This window comes from Gorilla gorilla, chromosome 1 (genome assembly GCF_029281585.2).
Source record: "Gorilla gorilla gorilla isolate KB3781 chromosome 1, NHGRI_mGorGor1-v2.1_pri, whole genome shotgun sequence".
Taxonomy (NCBI): domain Eukaryota; kingdom Metazoa; phylum Chordata; class Mammalia; order Primates; family Hominidae; genus Gorilla; species Gorilla gorilla.
Genome location: NC_073224.2, coordinates 146,265,869 through 146,287,117, shown reverse-complemented (window position 1 = coordinate 146,287,117; position 21,249 = coordinate 146,265,869). Strand labels below are relative to the sequence as shown.

General features: G+C 43.2%; 1 protein-coding gene across 1 annotated transcript in view; it reads right to left on the bottom strand.

Annotated features, from left to right (window-relative positions):
• The window catches only part of BCAR3 (BCAR3 adaptor protein, NSP family member), a 119,449-nt gene that overhangs the window by 74,112 nt on the left and 24,088 nt on the right, over nt 1-21,249 (bottom strand). The window contains exon 3 of the mRNA XM_063696895.1: nt 6,409-6,448. Within this exon, the coding sequence (XP_063552965.1) occupies nt 6,409-6,448 (40 nt within the window). The remainder of the gene's footprint in view (nt 1-6,408; nt 6,449-21,249) is intronic.

Below are 21,249 nucleotides of genomic sequence, written 5' to 3'. Positions count from 1 at the left end.
CTGGAAGAAAAGGCTTCTCTCAAAGACAGCTATTTAATTGTGACCATGGCTGCAGCCATCTTGAGCACAAAAAGGGAGCTGAAGTCACGTCACCCCTTCTCCACTGAGGTCTCCGGCAGCCAGGGCACTTATTCTTGGCATTGGAATTTGCATAATTACTCCTTTTTAAATATGCTGGGTGACCTAATATATCCCCAGCCGGCTGCAGGAAATGGCCTTGCTGAGATCTGAGCCTTGGATGGCCTGTAACGTCTATAGACCTAGAAGACCCTTGGAGAAGGAGAATTTTCAGAGCATTGACCCCACAAAGGACAGCTTCCTGAGTTTCTCTGGGGTCATCTGCACTGTGAAGGGAGAAGCTGCAGGGCTCTGTCCCCACTCAGGATAACAGCTGCAGCCTTGTCCTTTCTTCTCCTAACCTGCACAACAAGCTCAGAGACTGTAGGTCATTCTATTACAGCTCACAGTGGGTCTAACAAGAACCCACCAGGGCTGACTACAAAAGAAAGAGGACATGCGTTCACTAGGAATCTAGCCAGGAACAAAAGGTTGCATTCCGTCCGGACACTTCCTCACTGCGGTAGCCTGGAGAGCAGGCCTTTGTCCACAGGCGGGCAAGCGTGCTGTTTACAGCCTGGCCACAAAAAAACACTTGCCTATTCACAGCTAATTTGGAAAAAAAAAAAACAGGCATTCCAATATTTTTTTCTACTTCACCATATTTTCTAATGTAACTTTTTTGAGGACAATTTATTTTAAAATGGAAAATGTATAATAAACACTTCTTCTAAAAGAAAAATCACCCAGCCCTGCCCTAGCCAATCACTTCCTCCCTTAAAAAACTACAGCTTAAACCACCCCTAGAAAAGAACTCTTTACTAAAATAACTGTAGGGCTGGTGTGTGAAGAGGCCAAAAAGAATTAGTCTTGGCCCAGCACGGTGGCTCGTATCTGTGATCCCAGCACTTCGGGAGGCTGAGGCAGGAGTATCACTTCAGGCCAAGAGTTCGAGACAAGCCTGGGCAACATAGTGAGACCCTGTTTCTATAAAAAATAAAAAAAATTAATCAGGCATGGTGGTGGTCATCTGTGGTCCCAGTTACTTGAGGGGGCTGAGGTGGGAGGATTGCTTGAGCCGAGCAGTTCAAAGCTTCAGTGAGCTATGATCCTGCTACTGCACTCCAGCCTGGACAACAGAGTAAGCCCCTGTCTCAAAAAACAAAACAAACAAAACAGCACTAGTCTTGAGGCTAAAAGGAATATAGGTATAAAGGGGAAGGAGAAAATGTAAAATTTTTTTTTTTTTGAGATGAGTCTTGCTCTGTTGCCCAGGCTGGAGTGCAATGGCCCAATCTCGGCTCACTACAACCTCCACCCCCGAGGTTCAAGCGATTCTCCTGCTCCAGCCTCCTAAGGTGCCTGCCACCATGCCCAGCTAATTTTTGTATTTTTAGTAGAGTCAGGGCTTCACCATGTTGGTCAGGCTGGTCTCGAACTCCTGACCTCAGGTGATCCACCCACCTCGGGCTCCCAAAGTGCTGGGATTACAGGCATGAGCCATCGCACCCAGAGGAGATAATATACATTTATATTTAGTGCTGGTTGCGGGGGTAACTTCTGAAGCTTAAAGATGCAGTTCCAGGGGAAAATAAAAGGAAGAGAGTGATAAAGAGTGGAAGTGAGCCTAGGCTTCATAGGTTGAAAGGGGGTTATAGAAGTGAACCATAATGGATCACAGAGCAATGCAGGAGTGCTGGGGTAACTTCCACTCTTCTGGGAACATGGTGGTGGCAGTTATGATCCATCATGACCTTGGTCTTCATATCCAAGATACAACATGAAATGGTATCCTGTTCCAATCAATACAGCAATCTTAGGATCAACAGGGATATCGCACAATTAAGAACTCCTTACCACTGGCTACAAGATTTTCCTCTCCAGCCTATTCCAGGCATGGAGAATCCTAAAAACTTAAGCTAGAAGGAACAATAGCCCACTCCAAGGTTTCTATCGTGGGGACAATGGAACCCATAGAGAGCAGGTGGCAAATCCAGGGTCACATTGCTAATTAGAACAAAAGTGTGGGCTGGGGCGCGGTGGCTCACGCCTGTAATCCCAGCACTTTGGGAGGCCGAGGTGAGTGGATCACAAGGTCAGGAGATCGAGACCATCCTGGCTAACTGGGTGAAACCCCATCTCTACTAAAAATACAAAAAATTAGCCAGCTGTGGTGGCGGACGCCTGTAGTTCCAGCTACTCGGGAGGCTGAGGCAGGATAATCGCTTGAACCCGAGAGGCGGAGGTCGCAGTGAGCCAAGATTGCGCCACTGTACTCCAGCCTGGGCAACAGAGCAAGACTCCGTCTCAAAACAAAAAGAACCAGAGTGTGGACCCAGCTCCCTCCCTGGGGTGGGGGGTCTCAGGGGATGTGAATCTCTGTTGGACAGCTATCTGGGAAGGGGAACACACGGAGCTGTTATCATTTATTAACATTTTAGCACTACTATTTTATCAAATTTTCTAAGCAACTACTTGATAGTGATCTAAGAAACTGGACACAGTGTAACTGTGTTTTAACGAAGTAAAAATCTGGGTAAGTGCAATGGGGCAGTGAGTAGGTTGAGCAGTATAGAGATAAAATTCTACTTCATAATTTTGCCTAGGGTTATTGGCTCTAAAAGATATTTCCCCCTATTAAAAAATAATGTTTGGTTTTATCTAGGGTAAGGTATGCTAGGTACGCAGAGGAAAATTCCAGAGCTGTACGCCAGGAACCGAAGTCACTAGCTACATGGTAAACAGCAGCAGGAAGGTGGAGCCACTCTGGAGGGTTCGGCTTTCCAACCTGGAAGAAATCTTTCCTTTCAATGCAGGGAAATAGAATCAATTACGTTTGACCACAGAAAAGGACCTCATGATTAGACAAAAGTTAAAACCAAACTATCAAGATGATCGTGTTCTGAGCTACTGTGGGGGGAAAAATTGTGAGGAGAGCAGGTTAGGAAAAATGGGAAAAAAAACAAAATTCTCTCCTGTAAGTGCCAGAATTAAAGAGACAGAAACAGTGAGGAATGAGATTCCCCAAATCCCTGGACTACTTTGGATCTGCAATTTATTTTCCTCTCACATCCAAATATCAAATTGAGCCTTTGGGGTCTTGGTGCTGTCAGGAGTCCCAGCAGGAGGCCAGCCTGCTGGACAAGGTAAAAGAGCTGCCCAACAGCCCTGGGGCTTCCCAGCCATGCATATTTTCCTCCATTCCACTTGGGATGAACGACCGGTAGCTAAGCAACCAAGAAACCGGTCCCCTTTCACCCGGCATGAACGTACTGCAACATAAACGGTGCACGGTGCTAGGAGGACACACATACAAACTGCCAGAGCTGAATGTTGGATTCTTCCTCCACCCAGCTCTCTCCTGCCATGACACTGCAGTCCCCTCGCCCCACGAGCTATGAGGGTCAGCCTCAGAACCTTGTCTCTCCCAGACCCAAGGAGGCAGGAGGCAGTCCCAGACCTCCCTCTTCTATCTGGGCACTGAAAAAACCAAGGGAAGATGGTTGGAAAGTCTCCGATGGGGAGGGGAGCAGCATTTTTTTTTTTTTTTGAGATGGAGTCTCACTCTTGTCACCCAGGCTGGAGTGCAATCGTGCGACTTCGGCTCACTGCAACCTCCGCCTCCCAGGTTCAAGCAATTCTCCTGCCTCAGCCTCCCGAGTAGCTAGGATTACAGATGCCCGCCACCACACCCGGCTAATTTTTGTATTTTTAGTAGAGACAGGGTTTCACCATGTTGGCCAGGCTGGTCTCGAACTAGCGGGTGATCTGCCCACCTCGGCCTCCCAAAGTGCTGGGATTACAGGTGTGAGCCACCGCACCCAGCAGGGGAGCAGCATTTAAAGACACAGGGAGGGAGGGAGACCTGGGGCTGGAGCTCCTGCCAGTATTTGGACTGCTGTCTGTTGGCCACAACTGGGTGCTTCCCCTGCCTGGATGAGACTCAGGATAGGATAAGACTCCCCCTATTCTGGAGTCAAAATGGGTCCTAAAATTTGGCTTCTTGATGCTTGTTTTTTTCGGCCAATGAATCTGAACCTACTGGAAGGGGCCTTTATGACACAACATAATTCACATAGAACTACTTTTCTCCAAGCTCAAGAGGCATTAAGTGCACAAGCGGATTGTAGATAAGAAGTTAAGGGGGTCAAACTGCACCTCAGTTTATCTGCAACTCTCTCACCTCCCTTGATTTATCTCCAGCCATGAGGCACCAGCTGGCATCAACTTATGAGGCCTTCCTGGCACTGGTCAGCCCGGCTCCACAGGGCAACTAAGTGTGAGAAGTGCTACAACAGACCCAACCCAAGAAGATGGGTCCCTGGGTCCCCTTGGACCTTTACGTCAGAGACCTCTATGAATGTGCTTTCAGAGCCTTAGTGTCCATAGAGGCAAATGAAAATACATACCCTACATTGGCTCAACACATTCCCAAACCATCCCTCTAAACCAAGGGTGAAGTGAGAAAGAAAAAAAAAAGTGGTGCATTCAGGAAGGATACAGACACATCATTTATAAGGCTCTGACTAGATTCAGGTCAAGTTAGGAGGAAAGGGTACCCTTCGGAATACCTCAACAAGTTCTTGAAAAGGAGAACCCTCTGAACCTCAAAGAGCAGTTCCATCACATCTCACTGTCAGGAGAAGGCAAAGAGAGCCCAGATAAACAGAAGCCACTGACAACTCCAATATCTCTTCTTTGTCAATACCACTCAGCTCACAATGATTGATATTCATAAATGAGATGCAATAGTTTGCATAATACCTAAACAGGCCATTCCAAAATCCTCTATATTTAGCTTGAGAATGCACTACCAAATTATCTTAAAAGGGTTTAGACTTTTGTAAAAGAAAAAACTGGTATTGGAGTAAGAAGAAGGCAGTACACTTGCTGAGCACAGCCAGACTGGCCCGTGGTAGGAGATAGCCAATTTCTGAAACAAGGCATGGAGTGATTTTTAAAGGGCTGTTGTTACACACTGCAGAATTCTAGAGTGCATTTTTCGTTAAGTTAAATCACAGTCTATGCAAATAGCATCCTCTAATACTTTGCAATGCACAACCTGCACAAAACATGTGATGCATCCGGGAGAGACACAGATACATATTTATAAAGCTCTGGCCAGATTCTGGTGTGGTAGCCCTGCGGGTTTAGGATTATACATTTTCTCCCATGAAAACACAGCTCAGTTGTCATTCAGGTATAAGAGATGGGAAAAAAGAATATCCACCTCCATTCCAACAAACCTCACTACGACCGCCCCAAGTGGCCAAGTGGTTCTACTGGAGCTTCCTCCTCTTCCGTCCATCCTCTGGTCTTTTGAAGAGGGAGGAAATGGCAGAACTCTGGGGGAAGGCATGGGTACACACAAAAGCGACATGCCTACATACTCTGAAACTAGGATGCTGCCTTTGGGATAGCGAAGGTGGAATGAGACTCCTGATTCTAAACTCTAACTCTTGCCACGATTTCTCCCAAAAAATAAGTATGTTGTCATAAATCCAAGAAACCAAATGTGAGAATCAGACTTCTTTCTTCTGTAGGAGGTGACAGAATACAGTTTCAAAAAGAAAAGAAAATAAAGCAAACAGCAACACTGGAAAATGAGGAGGCAGAGGGAAGAAGTGAAAAGCATCTTTTCTTCCTGCTCCGAAGAAATACATTATTTAGAAGGGTTGAATACTTAGAAGCATTGACTGCCAGTCCGGCTGGAAAGTAACTAAGTACCTAATATTACTACTTGGCCCCAGATTAGCCCTGAACAAGAGGGTGGCTGTTGGAATGGAAAAGATGGCTCATAAAATCTCAGGGAGCCTTCGATCCTCCACTGAAGGTAAATATGGGTCCACAATTCCTCATCTACACTTCAAAATCCAAAAAACTCTGAACACTAACATTAAAAAAACCTTACTTGGCAGCAAACTCATTTGGTGGCAAAATGTGACCTGAACTACACAAAATCATTTGTCATCTATTTATCCCTCTTAGTGTGAATATTCTTACTTGTCACTGTGAAAATAATGAGTGTGATTACGGAGTGCTGACCCCAAACCTCTCTGGGGGTATTACTATACGTACCATATTACCTTTCTGGAAAACAAACAAACAAACTCTGAATTTTAAAACACATCTGGCTCTAAGGCCAGATAAGGGTACCTGTAATAGGATGATGTGAGACCCCTACAAAATTTACCAAAGGCCTAAGGGAGTCAAATTTCCTCCCCGTTGTTTTGGAGAGTCTAATCAGCTTTTTACACAAACCAGGCTGCAGCATTATTTAGCAACTTTGTGTTCCAAATGGGAAATCTACTACCCAGGGTCACGGCTACATGTTTAATTCTAATTTCCTACCTTCACATATTCCACAGTTGGGTCCAGAAGATGTGGATCCCTGAAAAGAGAAAATATAAATATGAGAATGGTGGGGAACGATGCATTCTTACATTGAGTATAATGCGTCCAACATTATTTCACCCTATTCACTAAGTTACTAAGCTGGGCCCCATCTCCCAGGCAGTATTCACAACAGGGTGTGTGTGGTGGGGTGGGAGATACCACCATGACCTCAGTCTAGAAGCTCCCACATGCTTTCCTGTCAAATTCAGGCCCCAGAATGTTAGAGTATTTACATGTGGTAATTCTAGATTTACTTGAGCATAGAAAGTGAAAGTCTGAAGCAAAGAGCTCAGGGGAGGGCAGAGGTGGGAGGCAGGCAGGACTGGGTACGGGAACGTGTGGCACTTTTGGTCACTGGTGGTGTCTGGGTTAATCCCCAGAACGTCCCCACCAGTAACTGTGTCGTGCCCACATTGACAGTAAGAAGAGAGAGGCTTAGGTGGGTGGAGGGGCTGCCCCAGGTTGCCCAGTGCCTGGGTGATGGAGGGAACGGAGCCTTCTCTTCTCATCGCTGGCTGTTACCCACCCACTCCTGGTGAAAACCTCAGCAATTCATCCTACTGTTCCGTGTGCCCAGTGTTTTTATTCCCCCATATGGGCCAGGTGTGGTGGCTCACGCCTGTAATCCCAGCACTTTGGGAGGCCAAGGTGGGAGGATCAAGGCAGGTGGGGAGTTCGAGACCAGTCCGACCAGCATGGAGAAACCCCGTCTCTACTAAAAATACAAAATTAGCTGGGCGTGGTGGCGCATGCCTGTAATCCCAGCTACTAGGGACGGTGAGGCAGGAGAATCGCTTGAACCCAGGAGGCAGAGGTTGCGGCGAGCCGAGATCGCACCATTGCACTCCAGCCTGGGCAACAAGAGTGAAACTCCATCTCAAAAAAAAAAAAAAAAAAAAAAAGAGGCCAGGCGTGGTGGCTCATGCTTGTAATCCCAGCATTTTGGGGGGCTGAGGCAGGCGGATCATTTGAGGTCAGGAGTTGGAGACAAGCATGACCAACATGGTGAAACCCCGTCTCTACTATACTAAAAATACAAAAAAAAAACAAAAACAAAAAATAGCTGGGCGTGGTGGTGAGTGCTTGTAGCCCCAGCTACTTGGGAGGCTGAGGCAGGAGAATTGCTTGAACCCAGGAGGCGGAGGTTGCAGTGAGCCAAGATCACGCCACCCCACTCCAGTCTGGGCGACAGAGCGAGACTCCGTCTCAAAAAAAAAAAAAAAAAAAAAGAAGAAATTTTTTTAAAAAGTCAAATATACAGAGAGAGAATAAAACAGTAGTTATGGGGATGGGGGCAGAAGGCAGAGGAAATGGGGAGATGTAGGTCAAAGGATAAAAAGCAGCAGATACGTAGGATGAACAAGCCTAGAGCTCTAATGGACAACATGAGGACTATAGGTAATACAATTGTACTGTATATGGGATTCATGCTGAGTAGATTTCAACTGATCTTGCCACAAAAACAAAAAAGTGGATAACTATGTGAGATGATGAATATGTTAATTTGCTTCAACTTTAGTAACCTTTTAAATATTGCATGTATTCCATAGCATCATGTTGTATATCTTGGATACATACTGAGGACTAAGCTCAGATTTTTTTATCTTGCCCAAATTCCTATCTAAGGGGTCTGGAGAGTCATGCCCTACAAACCATAAATTCTCATCAGATGGGTTTTATTTAACCCTATATATCGTGACTTACTTTCCAATCTGACTCTGGCATAACATGTGACAAGAAAGTCAAAATATTTTACCCCAAAACATGTTTCTTTGCCATATTTTGGAATGGCCCTGCAAAACTGTCCTTTGTGGGGGAAAATTTGCATCTGTAAAGAATCTCTAGTAACATAGCTAAATCTTTTTCTTCCAGGCCCTCCCAATCCTAAAGAAATTAACTAAAAGTCTAGCACCTTTTAAAGACTGGAACAGGAAACATTTGTCATCTGTTGTCTCTAAGGACAGCCACTATAAGACTTCAAAGGAACCTTGGTCTCCATAATCTTCTATCTTAACCTGAACATTTCCTTTCTATCAATCCCCAGTCTTTAGACAAACTCAACCAATTGTCAACCAGAAAATGTTGAAATTCACCTACAGCCTGGAAGCCCCTGCTTTGAGTTGTCCCGCCTTTCTGGACCAAATCAATGTATTTCTTAAAAGTATTTGATTGATGGATGGCTCATGCCTCCCTAAAATGTATAAAACCAAGCTGCGCCCCAACCACCAGGGGCACATTCTTTCAAGACCTCCTGAGGGCTGTGTCACAGGCCATGGTCACTCATATTTGGCTCAGAATAAATCTCTTCAAATATTTTACAGAGTTTGACTCTTTTCATTGACAATAATTTGACGCCCAAACACGTGGGGCCTCAGAGAAGACTCAGGACCCTGAAGGAGTTGCCCAAAACTGGAGCTAAGGTACCAGCCGGGGCCCATTGAAGCCTCACCCAGTTTGAGCTTCTCCTCTGGTGGAACTGTTAAGTCCTCCTGAGCTCCGGACCTCCTGTTTTGGTTGATGGTCCTTAGTTTATTCTTGAGCTGATTTTTCTCCTAGGAAGTTGTTGTTTAAGAATCCTAATTCCAGTTCGAAGGTGCATTCTAAAGGGTCTCCTCTATTGCTTTTTCTCTCAGAATTAATCTCAATTTGGCTTGACTGTGCATATTTGCGTGAGAAACTGAACTGTTGTTTTCATAGGTAAATGAGAGACTGAGTTTTTTCAGCTCTGAAGAGAAAGGGCACTTGCTCCTCCCAGCCAAAAAGCGCCCATGGGTGACTGGGGGCCTCGTGGGAGTGTCTAGGGGGTTGGCCCCCCACAATGTGCAGCAACCCTGCAGGGAAATCCTCAGTGCAAATTAATTTTTAAAATGGCTCATCCAGGACACATATCCATCCACCACACAAAAATCCTAGGCCAGAGCTCAGTTCCTCCTTTCAAGGGGGGAAAAAAAAAGGTGAGAAAGAAATACTCTAAAAATAAGGAGAAAATAAGGAGAATGATCCCCTTTTGAGTACTCCGTAGGTTTTATGGCACCTCTACTTCCCAGAGTTTATGTAAAATAGAAGTTATATGGTCTTTGTGCACATTTACATTAAGGAAAAAAACCCTAAGGTCGACCTGCAAACTATAGAGTTCCTAAATTCTCTTTTTCTGTCTTCCTTTCTGCCTACTTTAAATCTGCTGTTACTTTTCCACTGAGATAAAAACCACTGTTTGGATCTAACAGTTTTTTTTTTTTTGCAAGCCAGTGAATTTATACTTATTTCATGGCTAAAGTACTAAAGTAAAGCTACAGGATCTTTGTGTGTGTGTGTGTGTGTGTATATATATATGTATCTATGTATACTTAAAAGGCCATTATAAACTATATATGCATTTTATGATATGCATATATTATACATTATATACATGATATATAAATATATAATTTTATAATATTTATGTTTAATTGGCAGCTAAATTTATTTTAATTTCCCTCTAGCCCACCAAACTTTTTCTCCCTGTAGCTTATAATGTAAATTTTGCTATTGGATCTTCACCTAAGTTCTTTCCTTTAATATGAAAATTTAGGACTATTTAGCTGAGAACTGCCTAGAGTGATGCAACATGTTATTAAGAATTTTTAACTAGAAAAAAGGAAAAAGGAAGTCTTTATGAATCTATAAAATGTATTTCTATCAGCATGCCTAAATACCTCTATGTATTTATACATTGTGTAAACAGTGTTTCACTACTAAAAATATATAAAGAGCTCTAATTAATTGGCTTAAAAAATATATAAAAGAACTTAATCAGATACTTAAAAGACGAGTCAAATGCTTTTAGACATAACCCTATAAGGTTTGAATTAGACAAAGATATTTTACCTTTAATGAGAACATTAAAAATAAAATGTTTTCCTGTAATTCTTAAATTGGAAATTACCCAGATACCTGTGACTTAAGTAAAATCTTTAATAAATAAGGTGGCTTTAAAATTATTGGTAGGCTGGTCACGGTGACTCACGCCTGTAATCCCAGCACTTTGGGAGGCCGGGGCATGTGGATCACCTGAGGTTGGGAGTTCGAGACCAGCCTGACCAACATGGAGAAACCCTGTCTCTACTAAAAATACAAAATTAGCCTGGCATGGTGGCACATGCCTGTAATCCCAGCTACTTGGGAGGGTGAGGCAGGAGAATCACTTGAATCTGGGAGGCAGAGGTTGCAGCGAGCTGAGATAGCGCCACTGCACTCCAGCCTGGGCAACAAGAGCAAAACTCCATCTCAAAAAAAAAAAAAAAATTATTGGTAAAATACTAGCAATGTTTATCCCTGCAGAATACTATAACATTTGCCATGAGGGTTATCAACTATAAAACCCAGCCCAAGACAGAATAATCTTTGCTTGTGTATACCTATGAAATATTGTTGGCTTAATGAAAATAACTAAATGCTGAGTTATTGGACTAAATAACCTTAAGATTAAGCATAAGTTTTATTACTTAAGTAAATACCTGAAATTCACAGCTATAAAAATAGTTAAAACGAAAATAACTTTAAATATTAGCTATCACAGTTTTTGTTAATAGTCTAAACTATTACATTAATCAGATAAATGTAATGGAATAAATGCTTACAAACAAACTTGTCATAATTTAGAATCTAAGGTTATTATTTGATATTAAGTATCTGGGTAATTTCTGATTTAAGAATTACAGGAAAACATTTTCTTTTTAATGTTCTTATTAAAGGTAAAATATCTTTGTCTAACTCAAACCTCATAGAGTTATGCCTAAAACAAGGTAAAGGAATCAGGAAATAAGAGATGAAAAGAAAGTTAAAGATTTAAAGAGGTATTTTTGGTAAAGAAGGTAAAAAGGAAAGTAATTTTATAAGAAAGATTCTTGTGTGGTGAATTTTTGCTCTAAACATGAATGCCCCTCCCACAGAATCATAGGACTGTTTAAGAAGCCTAATCAAATTTGCTGTCTTAGAGATGCACCTCCTTGCTGGGAACCCAAATCCTTTTCACCAGAAAAGGTAAAATGGTCTGGGGGTAAAAAAGGGTTCCTGAGACCAGAACATAAAAACATACAGGTTAACAGAACTATAAAATTTAAGATGTTTAAACAAGCTTTATTTAAATTAAAGCCAAATAAAATTTACAAATCAGCTCCTCAGTTACACACTAGTGGCTAGCAGCTAGCATGACCCAATTATAGAATATTTCCAACACTGCAAAAAGTTCTACGGGACAGTGATATTCTAGAGAAAACACTTCTTCTAAATAGAAGGACACTCTGCTTCCAAAGAGACCCTCACTTTGTTGCTCTTGGTTATGACTTAGTAACTAAAGTACCAAAGGAGATTTGAAGTGCTCTCACGTATAAGGTAGCCCCAAACAATGGCATCAGAGACCAGCTGTATGATAAAGTTCCTATGTATTGTTTTCTTGAAATACATTTTTTTTTTTTTTGAGTCTCGCTCTTGTCGCCCAGGCTAGAGTGCAATGGCGTGATCTTGGCTCACTGAAACCTCTGCCTCCCGGGTTCAAGCGACTGTCCTGACTTAGCCTCCTGAGTAGCTGGGATCGCAGGCATGCACCACCACACCTGGCTAATTTTTGTATTTTTAGTAGAGATGGGGCTTTCACCATGTTGGCCAGGCTGGTCTTGAACTCCTGACCTCAACTGATCTGCCCACCTCGGCCTCCCAAAGTGCTGGGATTACAGGTGTGAGCCACCGCGCCTGGGTCCATCTTTTCTTTTTCACTTAAAATTCTGAAATATTTGGGTGCCAGTGGACTATCTCTACATGAGAAAAGTAACATGGGTCATTCAAACACGACATAGCATTGGATGAACGACTCAAATTAGGGAAAATTTTATTAAAGCCATCCAAAGCCATTCCCTTGAAATGTCTGCAATAAAAGCAGGGCTTATGAGGTGAGGGTTTTAGTTCTGCTTTAGTGAGAGGCATAATGGGATGGAGGAGAGAGGTGCTATGTGTAGAGGTAAATGGTTTGATCTTGATCTCTCTCCAAAAGCTACTCTTGGTAAATGGAAATTACACATTAAAAATGAAAAGGGACGGTCTTTAATGAGGTTTGACTGAAATAGAGACCTAAAAAGAGACTCTTTAAAAATTAAGGTCTTAAATGAAAGAGATTAGGATAATTAAGAGAAAGAAAGAATAAAATAGAGAATTTTTCGTTAACTGGCTAAAGAGGTTTGAGGTTTGTCTTCCCAGCTTTCTCTCCTAAAATCTCTAACATTAACTATCATCAGTCAGTGCTTGCTTATATTTCCTCCTACTTGTGATTAAACCTTCCTAATTCATAACAGTACTCCAGTGTCCTGACAGCAAAACTGAGGACTAGCTATTTGGAAACCCCAAGTTACCTGAGGAGCCTCATTTTCGTCTTCTGTCTGAGGCCCGCCATCACTCCAGCCAAGACTGCCTCTCCCAGCCAGTGGGTCTTGGTCCAACCTCCTCCAGGAAGCCCTCCCTGAGCCACCTTCCCTCAGCCTGGCTCCTGGCTGCAGCTTCCCTGGTCTGCACCACTCTTGCAGGCTGCCCTATGTCATTAGCTGTCATTCCCCCTGCTTGGACTTAACTTCCACAGTGAGACTGACTGCTCTCACTGACTGTTCCCTGCTTTAGAGGGCAGGGAACTCTTCTTGAATACCAGCTCCAGCTTCAAGGAACCAGAAAGGAAAAATTAAGATGCATAAGAAAGCTCTAGTAACTAGGATAAGAAGACTAAGAACAAGGAGAGCCAACTGCTGGAAGCAAAGGGCCCTGGGCTAAGGGAAGACACAGATTGCTCAGCAACTCCTAGCTTCCTTCTCTTCTGCCAAGAGAAGTGTGTTATGGTGGAGGGCCAAACAGGAGCACAGGGGAGTTCACCCAGGGGTGGGTTGGGGGACATCTTGGGTGCTGGGTCTGCACAGACAAGCAAGGCTATGGGGACAGCACAGGACACCTTGACTTGAGGTGGTTCCATCTTTGTGTGGGGACACTGCTAACTGCAGCCAGTGCTGCCCCAGAAACCACCCCCACACAGCACCTGGCTTGGCCAACTCTGGTTATCCACCTCTTTCCCAAGAGTTTGAGGTTTAGCCAAAGAGAACTAGCTTAGGAAGTGTGGTGAGTGTTCACATGCCTCTCTAGAGAAAGGGAAAAAAGATTGTTTCAGCTTTCAAAAGGTGAAAGGAAAAAAAAAATCATGTAGCTGGAAAAAAAAAAAAAGACAAAAGGAAAAGGGTTTTACAAATAAATCTGGTAAAAACAGCAGGTCCTAGGCAAAATTTAACCAGAATGACTTGTTCAGCACCTAAAAAAAAGAGTTACAGTCACAAATCTGACTATATTGCCTTTTGTGATATGATGAATGGACCAGCAGATCTAACGAATGCTGTAATTAAATCATATCTGGATTTCAACAAGGAAGTTGAGGAAGTCATGACATTGCTATGACCAAACAATTTATAAGACCCCAAGTTATCTAGTATTCCGTAAGGTAGATTTGTTTGAACTCAACAGCCAGCACTCTACCCACTCTACCCACAACCAAAAAAAAGCCCAACAACAAACCACTGATTATCTAGAAAGGTCCTTATAAGTAGACAGAAGTGTTCCATCCAAGCCTCCATTCCATTCATACTATTATGATCCCTTAAACGAGAACTTTGATGGCACAGTGATCAAATTCATTAATCAAGAAAAAAAAAAAAAGAAGCCTAGGAGGGTGCGATGGCTCACACCTGTAATGTGTGCGAGTAAGGGTGCGATGGCTCACACCTGGCTCAACACTTTGGGAGGCCAAGGCAGGCAGATCACTTGAGGTCACGAGTTCGAGACCAGCCTGGCCAACATGGTGAAACCTTGTCTCTACTAAAAATACAAAAATTAGCTGGGCGTGGTGGCAAGTGCCTGTAATCCCAGCTATTTGGAAGCCTGAGGCAGGAGAATGACTTGAGCCCAGGAGGCAGAGGTTGCAGTGAGCCGAAATTATGCCATTGCACACCAACCTGGGCAACAGAGCAAGACTCTGTCTCAAAAAAGAAAACCAGAAGGGCTAGTTCATGTAACAGTCACTCCAGCTGAATGATAATGAACACAGGCTATAAAGCCAGACTACCTGGTTTCAAATACTGCCTCTATCACTTACTACTGTGTGAATCTCAACACAGTTCACCATGTGACCACAACCTCTCTATGCCTCAGTTTTGTCATCTATAAAATGGGAATAATAGTACTTGTATCATAGGATAGTTGTGGAGACAGAGCAAAGGTGAAATTTATCAAAATACTTAAAACAGCACCTGGCATTAGTAAGTAATATGTGGGCATGTATTAAGTGTTATAAGTGTGACCTGTGTATTAAATCACATTAATAAGGTCTTCCCCTCTCCCCAAAAAATTAGGTGATGGGCAAAACCTAACCCGATGAAACAGAACAGGAATAAAATTTCTAATTTAAAAATTCCACTTGTGCAAGTAGAAGATGGGAAAGATGTGAAATCTGATTGACCAAGTTTAATTGTGAAATAGCAGGATACAGTTATCAAAGATGCCAGTGGGATGTTAGGCTACATTGACAGAAGATTAAAAACCAGAATGAAAGGAGGTAGGAGCCATTTGTCAGAGCACATCTGGAATATTCACTTATACCCTAAAAGTAAACAAAACAGGAATAAATAGAACACTGGCTCCCCAGGACAGGTCCAGAAAACCAGCAACCAGGTAGAGAGAAGGTACTGAAGCCACATAACATGGGAAGAACCAAAAGGAAGAGGAATATTTAGCTTGGGTGAGAGTGGGCTTGGGGAGAAGGTAGACACAGGCTGCTTGTCAGTAACAGCTTAGGACTTCTGTATGGAAGAAGGAGCGAATATTCCGTTTAGGCGCAGCCAGAGGGACCTACGGGGAGGAAGATTTTCACCTCACTTAAGGAAGTACTTTCCAACAACGACACCATCTGAAAACGGGATGAACTGCCTTCCAAGATGGGTGTGAAGGTCCATGGTCATCTGGCAGATGGGAAGCTGGATGGCCCTCTGTCCAGACTGTTGGAAAAAGCTAGCATGTCAGAGCAGAGACTGTATCTATCTTAGGAAACAAGAAAACATTTATTGAGCATTTACTTTGTGCTAGTGATTTACATAAATTAGAAGATTTAATTGTTATAATCCTGTGAAGAAAGTGGTACTATCCTCAACTTACAGACCACAAAACAGAGGAGACTCAGCTAGGAAGAGGAGTCTGAGGTTTGAACCAGATGTGGACTACATTAGACTGTATGTCCTGGTACAATGGCCAGCAAGTTAGAGGCTCTCAGGAGTAATGGTTAAAGAAGTCGATTAGATGTGCAGTTGACCATTCAACACTGAGGCTACAAAAAGGCACAGAGAAGTTGCCAGGTAACTCTCCCACTCTGGTCTTACCCCTACCCTACACCTCCTTCCCCTCCCCCTTTTATAAAAGGGAAGCCAAGAGAAGCGGCATCACATTTAGGATGCCTCCCAAGCCCGTGTCAGCACTGATCTCATCAGGCCTGTGGAAGCATCCGCACCGGGTCCCCCATGTCAACATGTTAGCCCATGCGGCCACACACAGACAAACCAGCGGTGCTCTCTGGCAGCGAGGCCAAAAAAAGTTAGGCACACTACCCAGAGAACTTCTGAGGGGGTATTTGGCACTTCCTATGAAATTATTCTGCTTTTCTTCATCTAAAACGCCTTGAGAGCCGAGAAAAGGATAAGACTAAAGTTCCCTCTTAGCGCTGCCCCCAGGTGAACCCAGCAAGGCCTGCTACGGGAGCCTTGTTCATTCTGTTCTGAAAGCAAACAGGAGTTCAAGTGTCCTCAGATTCTAGTTACAGGGCTCCAAGGGGTCCTGATCTGCTTATTCTCCTCACTCTTTTTAGAGAAGCATGGGAAAGAATACAAGGACAGTATCATAAAACCAAGTTAATGCATTACAAATCCAAAAGCTTTAAAAAATCTGAACCAAATTAAAATTATATTTAAATGCAGAAATGCTGTGTCTACTTCTTTCCCAGCCAGCCACCCAATCGCTGCTAACCAAAAAGAAGACATTCTCCACACCCAGACACCCTTTCCAGGGAGCTAGAAAACATCACAGTTGGCCCTATAGACCGAGCCTCTAATTGGAAATAGAATATCCAATTATTTACACAAGACTGTACAGCAAACAGTTCTTGCACCACAGATTTCTATTCTCCAAGACAGATCACTAGAAAACAGAGAAACTTGGCGATATAAATGAAAAGGTTTTTTTTTTATATAATTTTTTTTGGCTTATGCCAATTATGAGTCCTCACCCTGTGATTCCATGGTGGGTGCATCTCTACTTGCAACGGAGGGTCTGGCAGGCACCTCGGCTCCTCCTGGCAGGCACGCTGCCCCACTGTGAATGGCCAACAGGGAAGCCAGCAGGGTGAAACTGGACTCCCTCATTATTTTGCTTTTAAGCTTATGAAGTTTTAAATAACATCACTGTGTCTACTCTGGTTAAATCATTCTTTCCAGCGTCCCACTTTTTAAAGTTCAAACTTTAGAAATGTTAGTTGAGTCGCAGAAATGATATTCTTACTATTTTAGTTTGTTTCTCATTAGTAACCAGATTGACAATTTCCTTCCTCTTAAAAGGACACTTGATCTGTAAGTGTTCGTTATTTTGAATTAAGAGGTCCTACTCTTCAGCAAAATTTCACTAGTACAGACCTTCTTTTCCGAGTAGTTGAAATACAGATAGGGAAGGAAGGTTACTTGTCAGTCTTAAGTTATAGAATGTTTTAAATGAATGACTGTTTACTTCTTTAATTATAGAATAAATTAATGGCTAAGAGTACTGCCAAACAAATGTTTTTAGATATAACAAAATGGAATTGTTTGCAATACTATCAATATTTCATGCAATGGAGGAATGTGAAAAGCTAGTGCCAACTACTGCAGACTAAGTAGGATAAAGGCTCCCTTTAAGCTCCACGCACACTAGCAATCTGTAGAGGTGGCACACCTCCTGTGTGCACTTGGCATGGTGTCTGTATTCCAGTTCACTGTATTGTATATTTTTTTATATATGCTCTTTCCCTCTACAGGGTGAGCTTTCCAACAGTCGTAACATGTCTACTTTACGCCCAGTCATCTCCCATAGTTCTTGTACTCAGCCCACAAACATCATCAAGCATCTATAATATTCCATGCACTAGGCTAGACAATGGAAACACAGGAACCAAACACAAAGCCCCTGACTCCAGAGAGGTTACAGGACAGGGCGGAAGACAGCTTAACAGACCCAACACAGCTCAGGTTGGCGAGAAGGTGCCAGTGGGTGGGAAACACTGTGGAGAGGCCTCCAGGCAGCATCTGAGCTAGGTTTGGAGCACTCAGTGGGGACTTGTTTCGGTGAAGAAGCCCCACATGGGGTAGGTGGTGATGCGAAATGCTCCAGGCAACAGGAGAAGCATGTGCGAAGATATAGGGACACAAGGCAACATGGTACATTTGGGGGACTGCAAGCTGTTCAGGAGTCAATGCCACCTGAGCGCAGGCCACCATCATCTCCCGCTGGACACCTGCAATACCTTCTGCATCTCGCCAGCTCCACAATTTGCTCTCTACCCAGAGCCACGATGGTCCTTACTCAGGCTGCTCCCACCTCATCAGAACAAAACCCTCAAGTCCTCACCATGCCCTATGAGCCTGGTTGGCGTGACCCCAGCCACCAGTCCAACTTCATGGTGGCAGGCAGAATTCCTAAGACAGCCCCCCAAAATTCCTATCCCCTAGCTACTCAGTCAAAAATTAGTCTGGTGTTTAGATTAGTGCTGCTGCACAGGGATTTTGTAGACGGAATTAAGGGCTGAAGTCAGTTGATGTTACGAGACAATGATCACCCAGGTGGGCCTGACATGAAGTATGAGGGGGATCTGATGTGAGGGACCCTGCTGCTGGTGCAGTGTTATGAGAAGGCCTATGGCACAGAACTGCAAGTGGTCTCCAGGAGATGGGAGCTGCCCTCACCACCGACAGCCAGGAAACAGAGACTTCAGTCCTACAACCGCAAGGAACTGAATTCTGCCAATAACCTGAATAAGTGTGGGCCAGATTCTTCCCCAGAGCTGACATCCTAAGTGGGACACCCTGAACTGAGACCTCAGCTGAGCTAAGCCAGACTTCTGACCTACAGAAACCGCGAGGTAATGAATGGGTATGAAGTCGCCAAGTTTTTGTTACACAGCAAAAGAAAATGAACATGCTCATTGTCTATTCTGCTCTTCCATCTCAGTCACATACTGACTTTTTCTTCCTGTTGCTCAGACATGCCCAGCCTACTTCTGCTTCAGCGCCTTGGTACTGACTACACTTTTGCCCAGAATATTCATCCCCAGATACTCAGGGGCTTGTTCCCTCCCACCATTCAGGTCTCTGTTCACACACCACCTCCTCCAAGAGACCTTCCTTACCTAGCCTATTTAGATTTGCCCCACCACTCCCCTCTATCTGCTAATCTGGCTTTATTTTTTTCCATCATACCTGATATTATAGTAAATGTCTGTTTGCTCAGGGTCTATCTTTCCCCTGGAATACAACCCTCCAAGGGTGAGGCTTTCTCCAGTTTACTCACCTTGGTACCCCCAGTGCTTTGCACATGGCAGTTGCCCAGTGAGCATTTGCTGGATTCTTGAGTAAGAGAACAATAAACCTAAGCGCAGTGTTCGGGGCAGCAGCAGGAACAGTAAGGGGCTGGGAGCTGAGGCTGGAGAGGAGGCAGGGCCAGGTCACAAGGGGCTTGGATGCCACACAAACATGCTTAGACTTTATCATGATAGCAATGGGATTTATTGAAGGATCTTAAGCTGGAAAATAACCAGAGATTTGTGTTTTTGAAAAGTCCCCCTGCAACAGCATGGAAATCAGATTAGCTGGAGGGCAAGATAGACTCAGAAAGCCCAAAGAAGAGGATGTTGGCATCATCTGGATGAGAGATGATGATGAGACTTGAACTAGAGTGTGGGAGGTGGGGGGATGGTGTACAGATTTAAGAAATTTTTCCAAGAATAGATAGATCTTGATAAATGACTGGCTTTGGTGAGTGAAAGGGAAGAGAGAGGTAAGGACACTCACAGAATTCTTTCCAAGGGAACTAAGTAGATCATGCCTGGCACATGGCAGGCACTCAATCCATTTGTTAACAATGAATTAGCAAATACCTTTGCCTCCAAGCACTATACTATACTAACTTTCAAGACCACTGGGATCTGAATAAATAAGACTTCTCTTCATTACTACTTACTTCTGTGGCTATCAGTGCACATATGACTGCTGCCACACAACTACTGAATAGCAAATAAGCTCTCCTTCCCTCTCAACTGGTAAATCAGCTCTTTTAGGAGAGTCTTTCACATCCTTCAAATTATGGACACATAAATCTTTCCCAAAAAGTACAATGAAACATGACAAACATTTAAGGGATCCCTTCAGACCAACAAAAATAGTCAACCCATGAAGGAAAAGCAGAGAACAACAAAACAAGGGAGCTGTGCAGACACTAGTTAAGAATGCATTTTTAGATCTTAGGCTTTCCTTTTGGCATCCTTTTCCTTCTTCATGCAGGACATTCTCTGTTTTCATTTGTCTAGGAGTCTCTGTATTCGCCCTTGTTCTTAATAGTTTTGATAGGCACAAAATTTTAAGTGCCTCATTTTCCCTTTTGGCCGATGAAAATCTGCTATCAGTCTAATTGTTACTGTGCTTTCTTTGCCCTTTGACTGCTTTTGAGATCTTTTCATTGTCTTTGGTGGTCTAGTTTTATTGCAATGTGTCTAGGTGAAGATTTACCATTTCTCATCATTATTTAAAATTTGACTATTGCTTTTTCCTTTCTCTCAATTTTCTCCTTCTAGAGCTCTGGTTAAATGTACTTGGGGCTTTTCCTTCTCCTTCAATGTCTCTTTCATACTTTCCATTGCCTTTTCTCTCTGTGCTATGTTCTGTGTGATTACTTTCTGTCTTTAATTCATAAGTATTTTCTCCAGTCATATCTAATTTATTATTTAACCTAGCCATTGGGTTTTATATTTTTATTGATTATAGTTTTTTATTTCTAGAAATTATAGTAGGTTCTTTTTATATTTTCCTGTTTATTCTGAGACCACTTATGATTTTATCTTTTTTAAAAAAATGTACCATACATCGTTATTTTATAGCCTGTATCTGATATTCCAATATCTGAAGTCTTTTTTTTTTTTGAGACTATCTCATTCTGTCACCTAGGCTAAAGTACAGTGCACAGTCATAGCTCACTGCAGTCTCGACCTCCTGGGCTTAAACGATCTTCCTGCTGCAGCCTCCTGAATAGCTAGGACTACAGGCATATACCACCACACCCAGCTAATTTTTTAATCTTTTGCAGAGACAGGGTCTCGCTATGTTGAGCCTCCTGCCTCAGCCTCTCAAAGTGGTAGGATTACAGATATGAGCCACTGCACCCGGCCTCTAATATCTAAAGTCTTTGTGGGTCTCAGGCTATTGTTATTTCTGCTGACTTTCACTCTTTGGGGCTTCTTTTCCAGTGTGTATGGTTGTTTCTGAAAGCGAATTTACATTTAGCCAAATTTGTGGATAACCTGAGTAGCATTCTGTTGAGCAAGTTTTCATCCAAAAAAGATTTGCATTGTTTCGTTACTAGTGGGCACTGCCAACCCAGACACTTTGATTTCTCTATTTTGGATTTATCTGAAAGCAGGTGATAGGAATTTGAATTCCCAACCAACATAAAGAC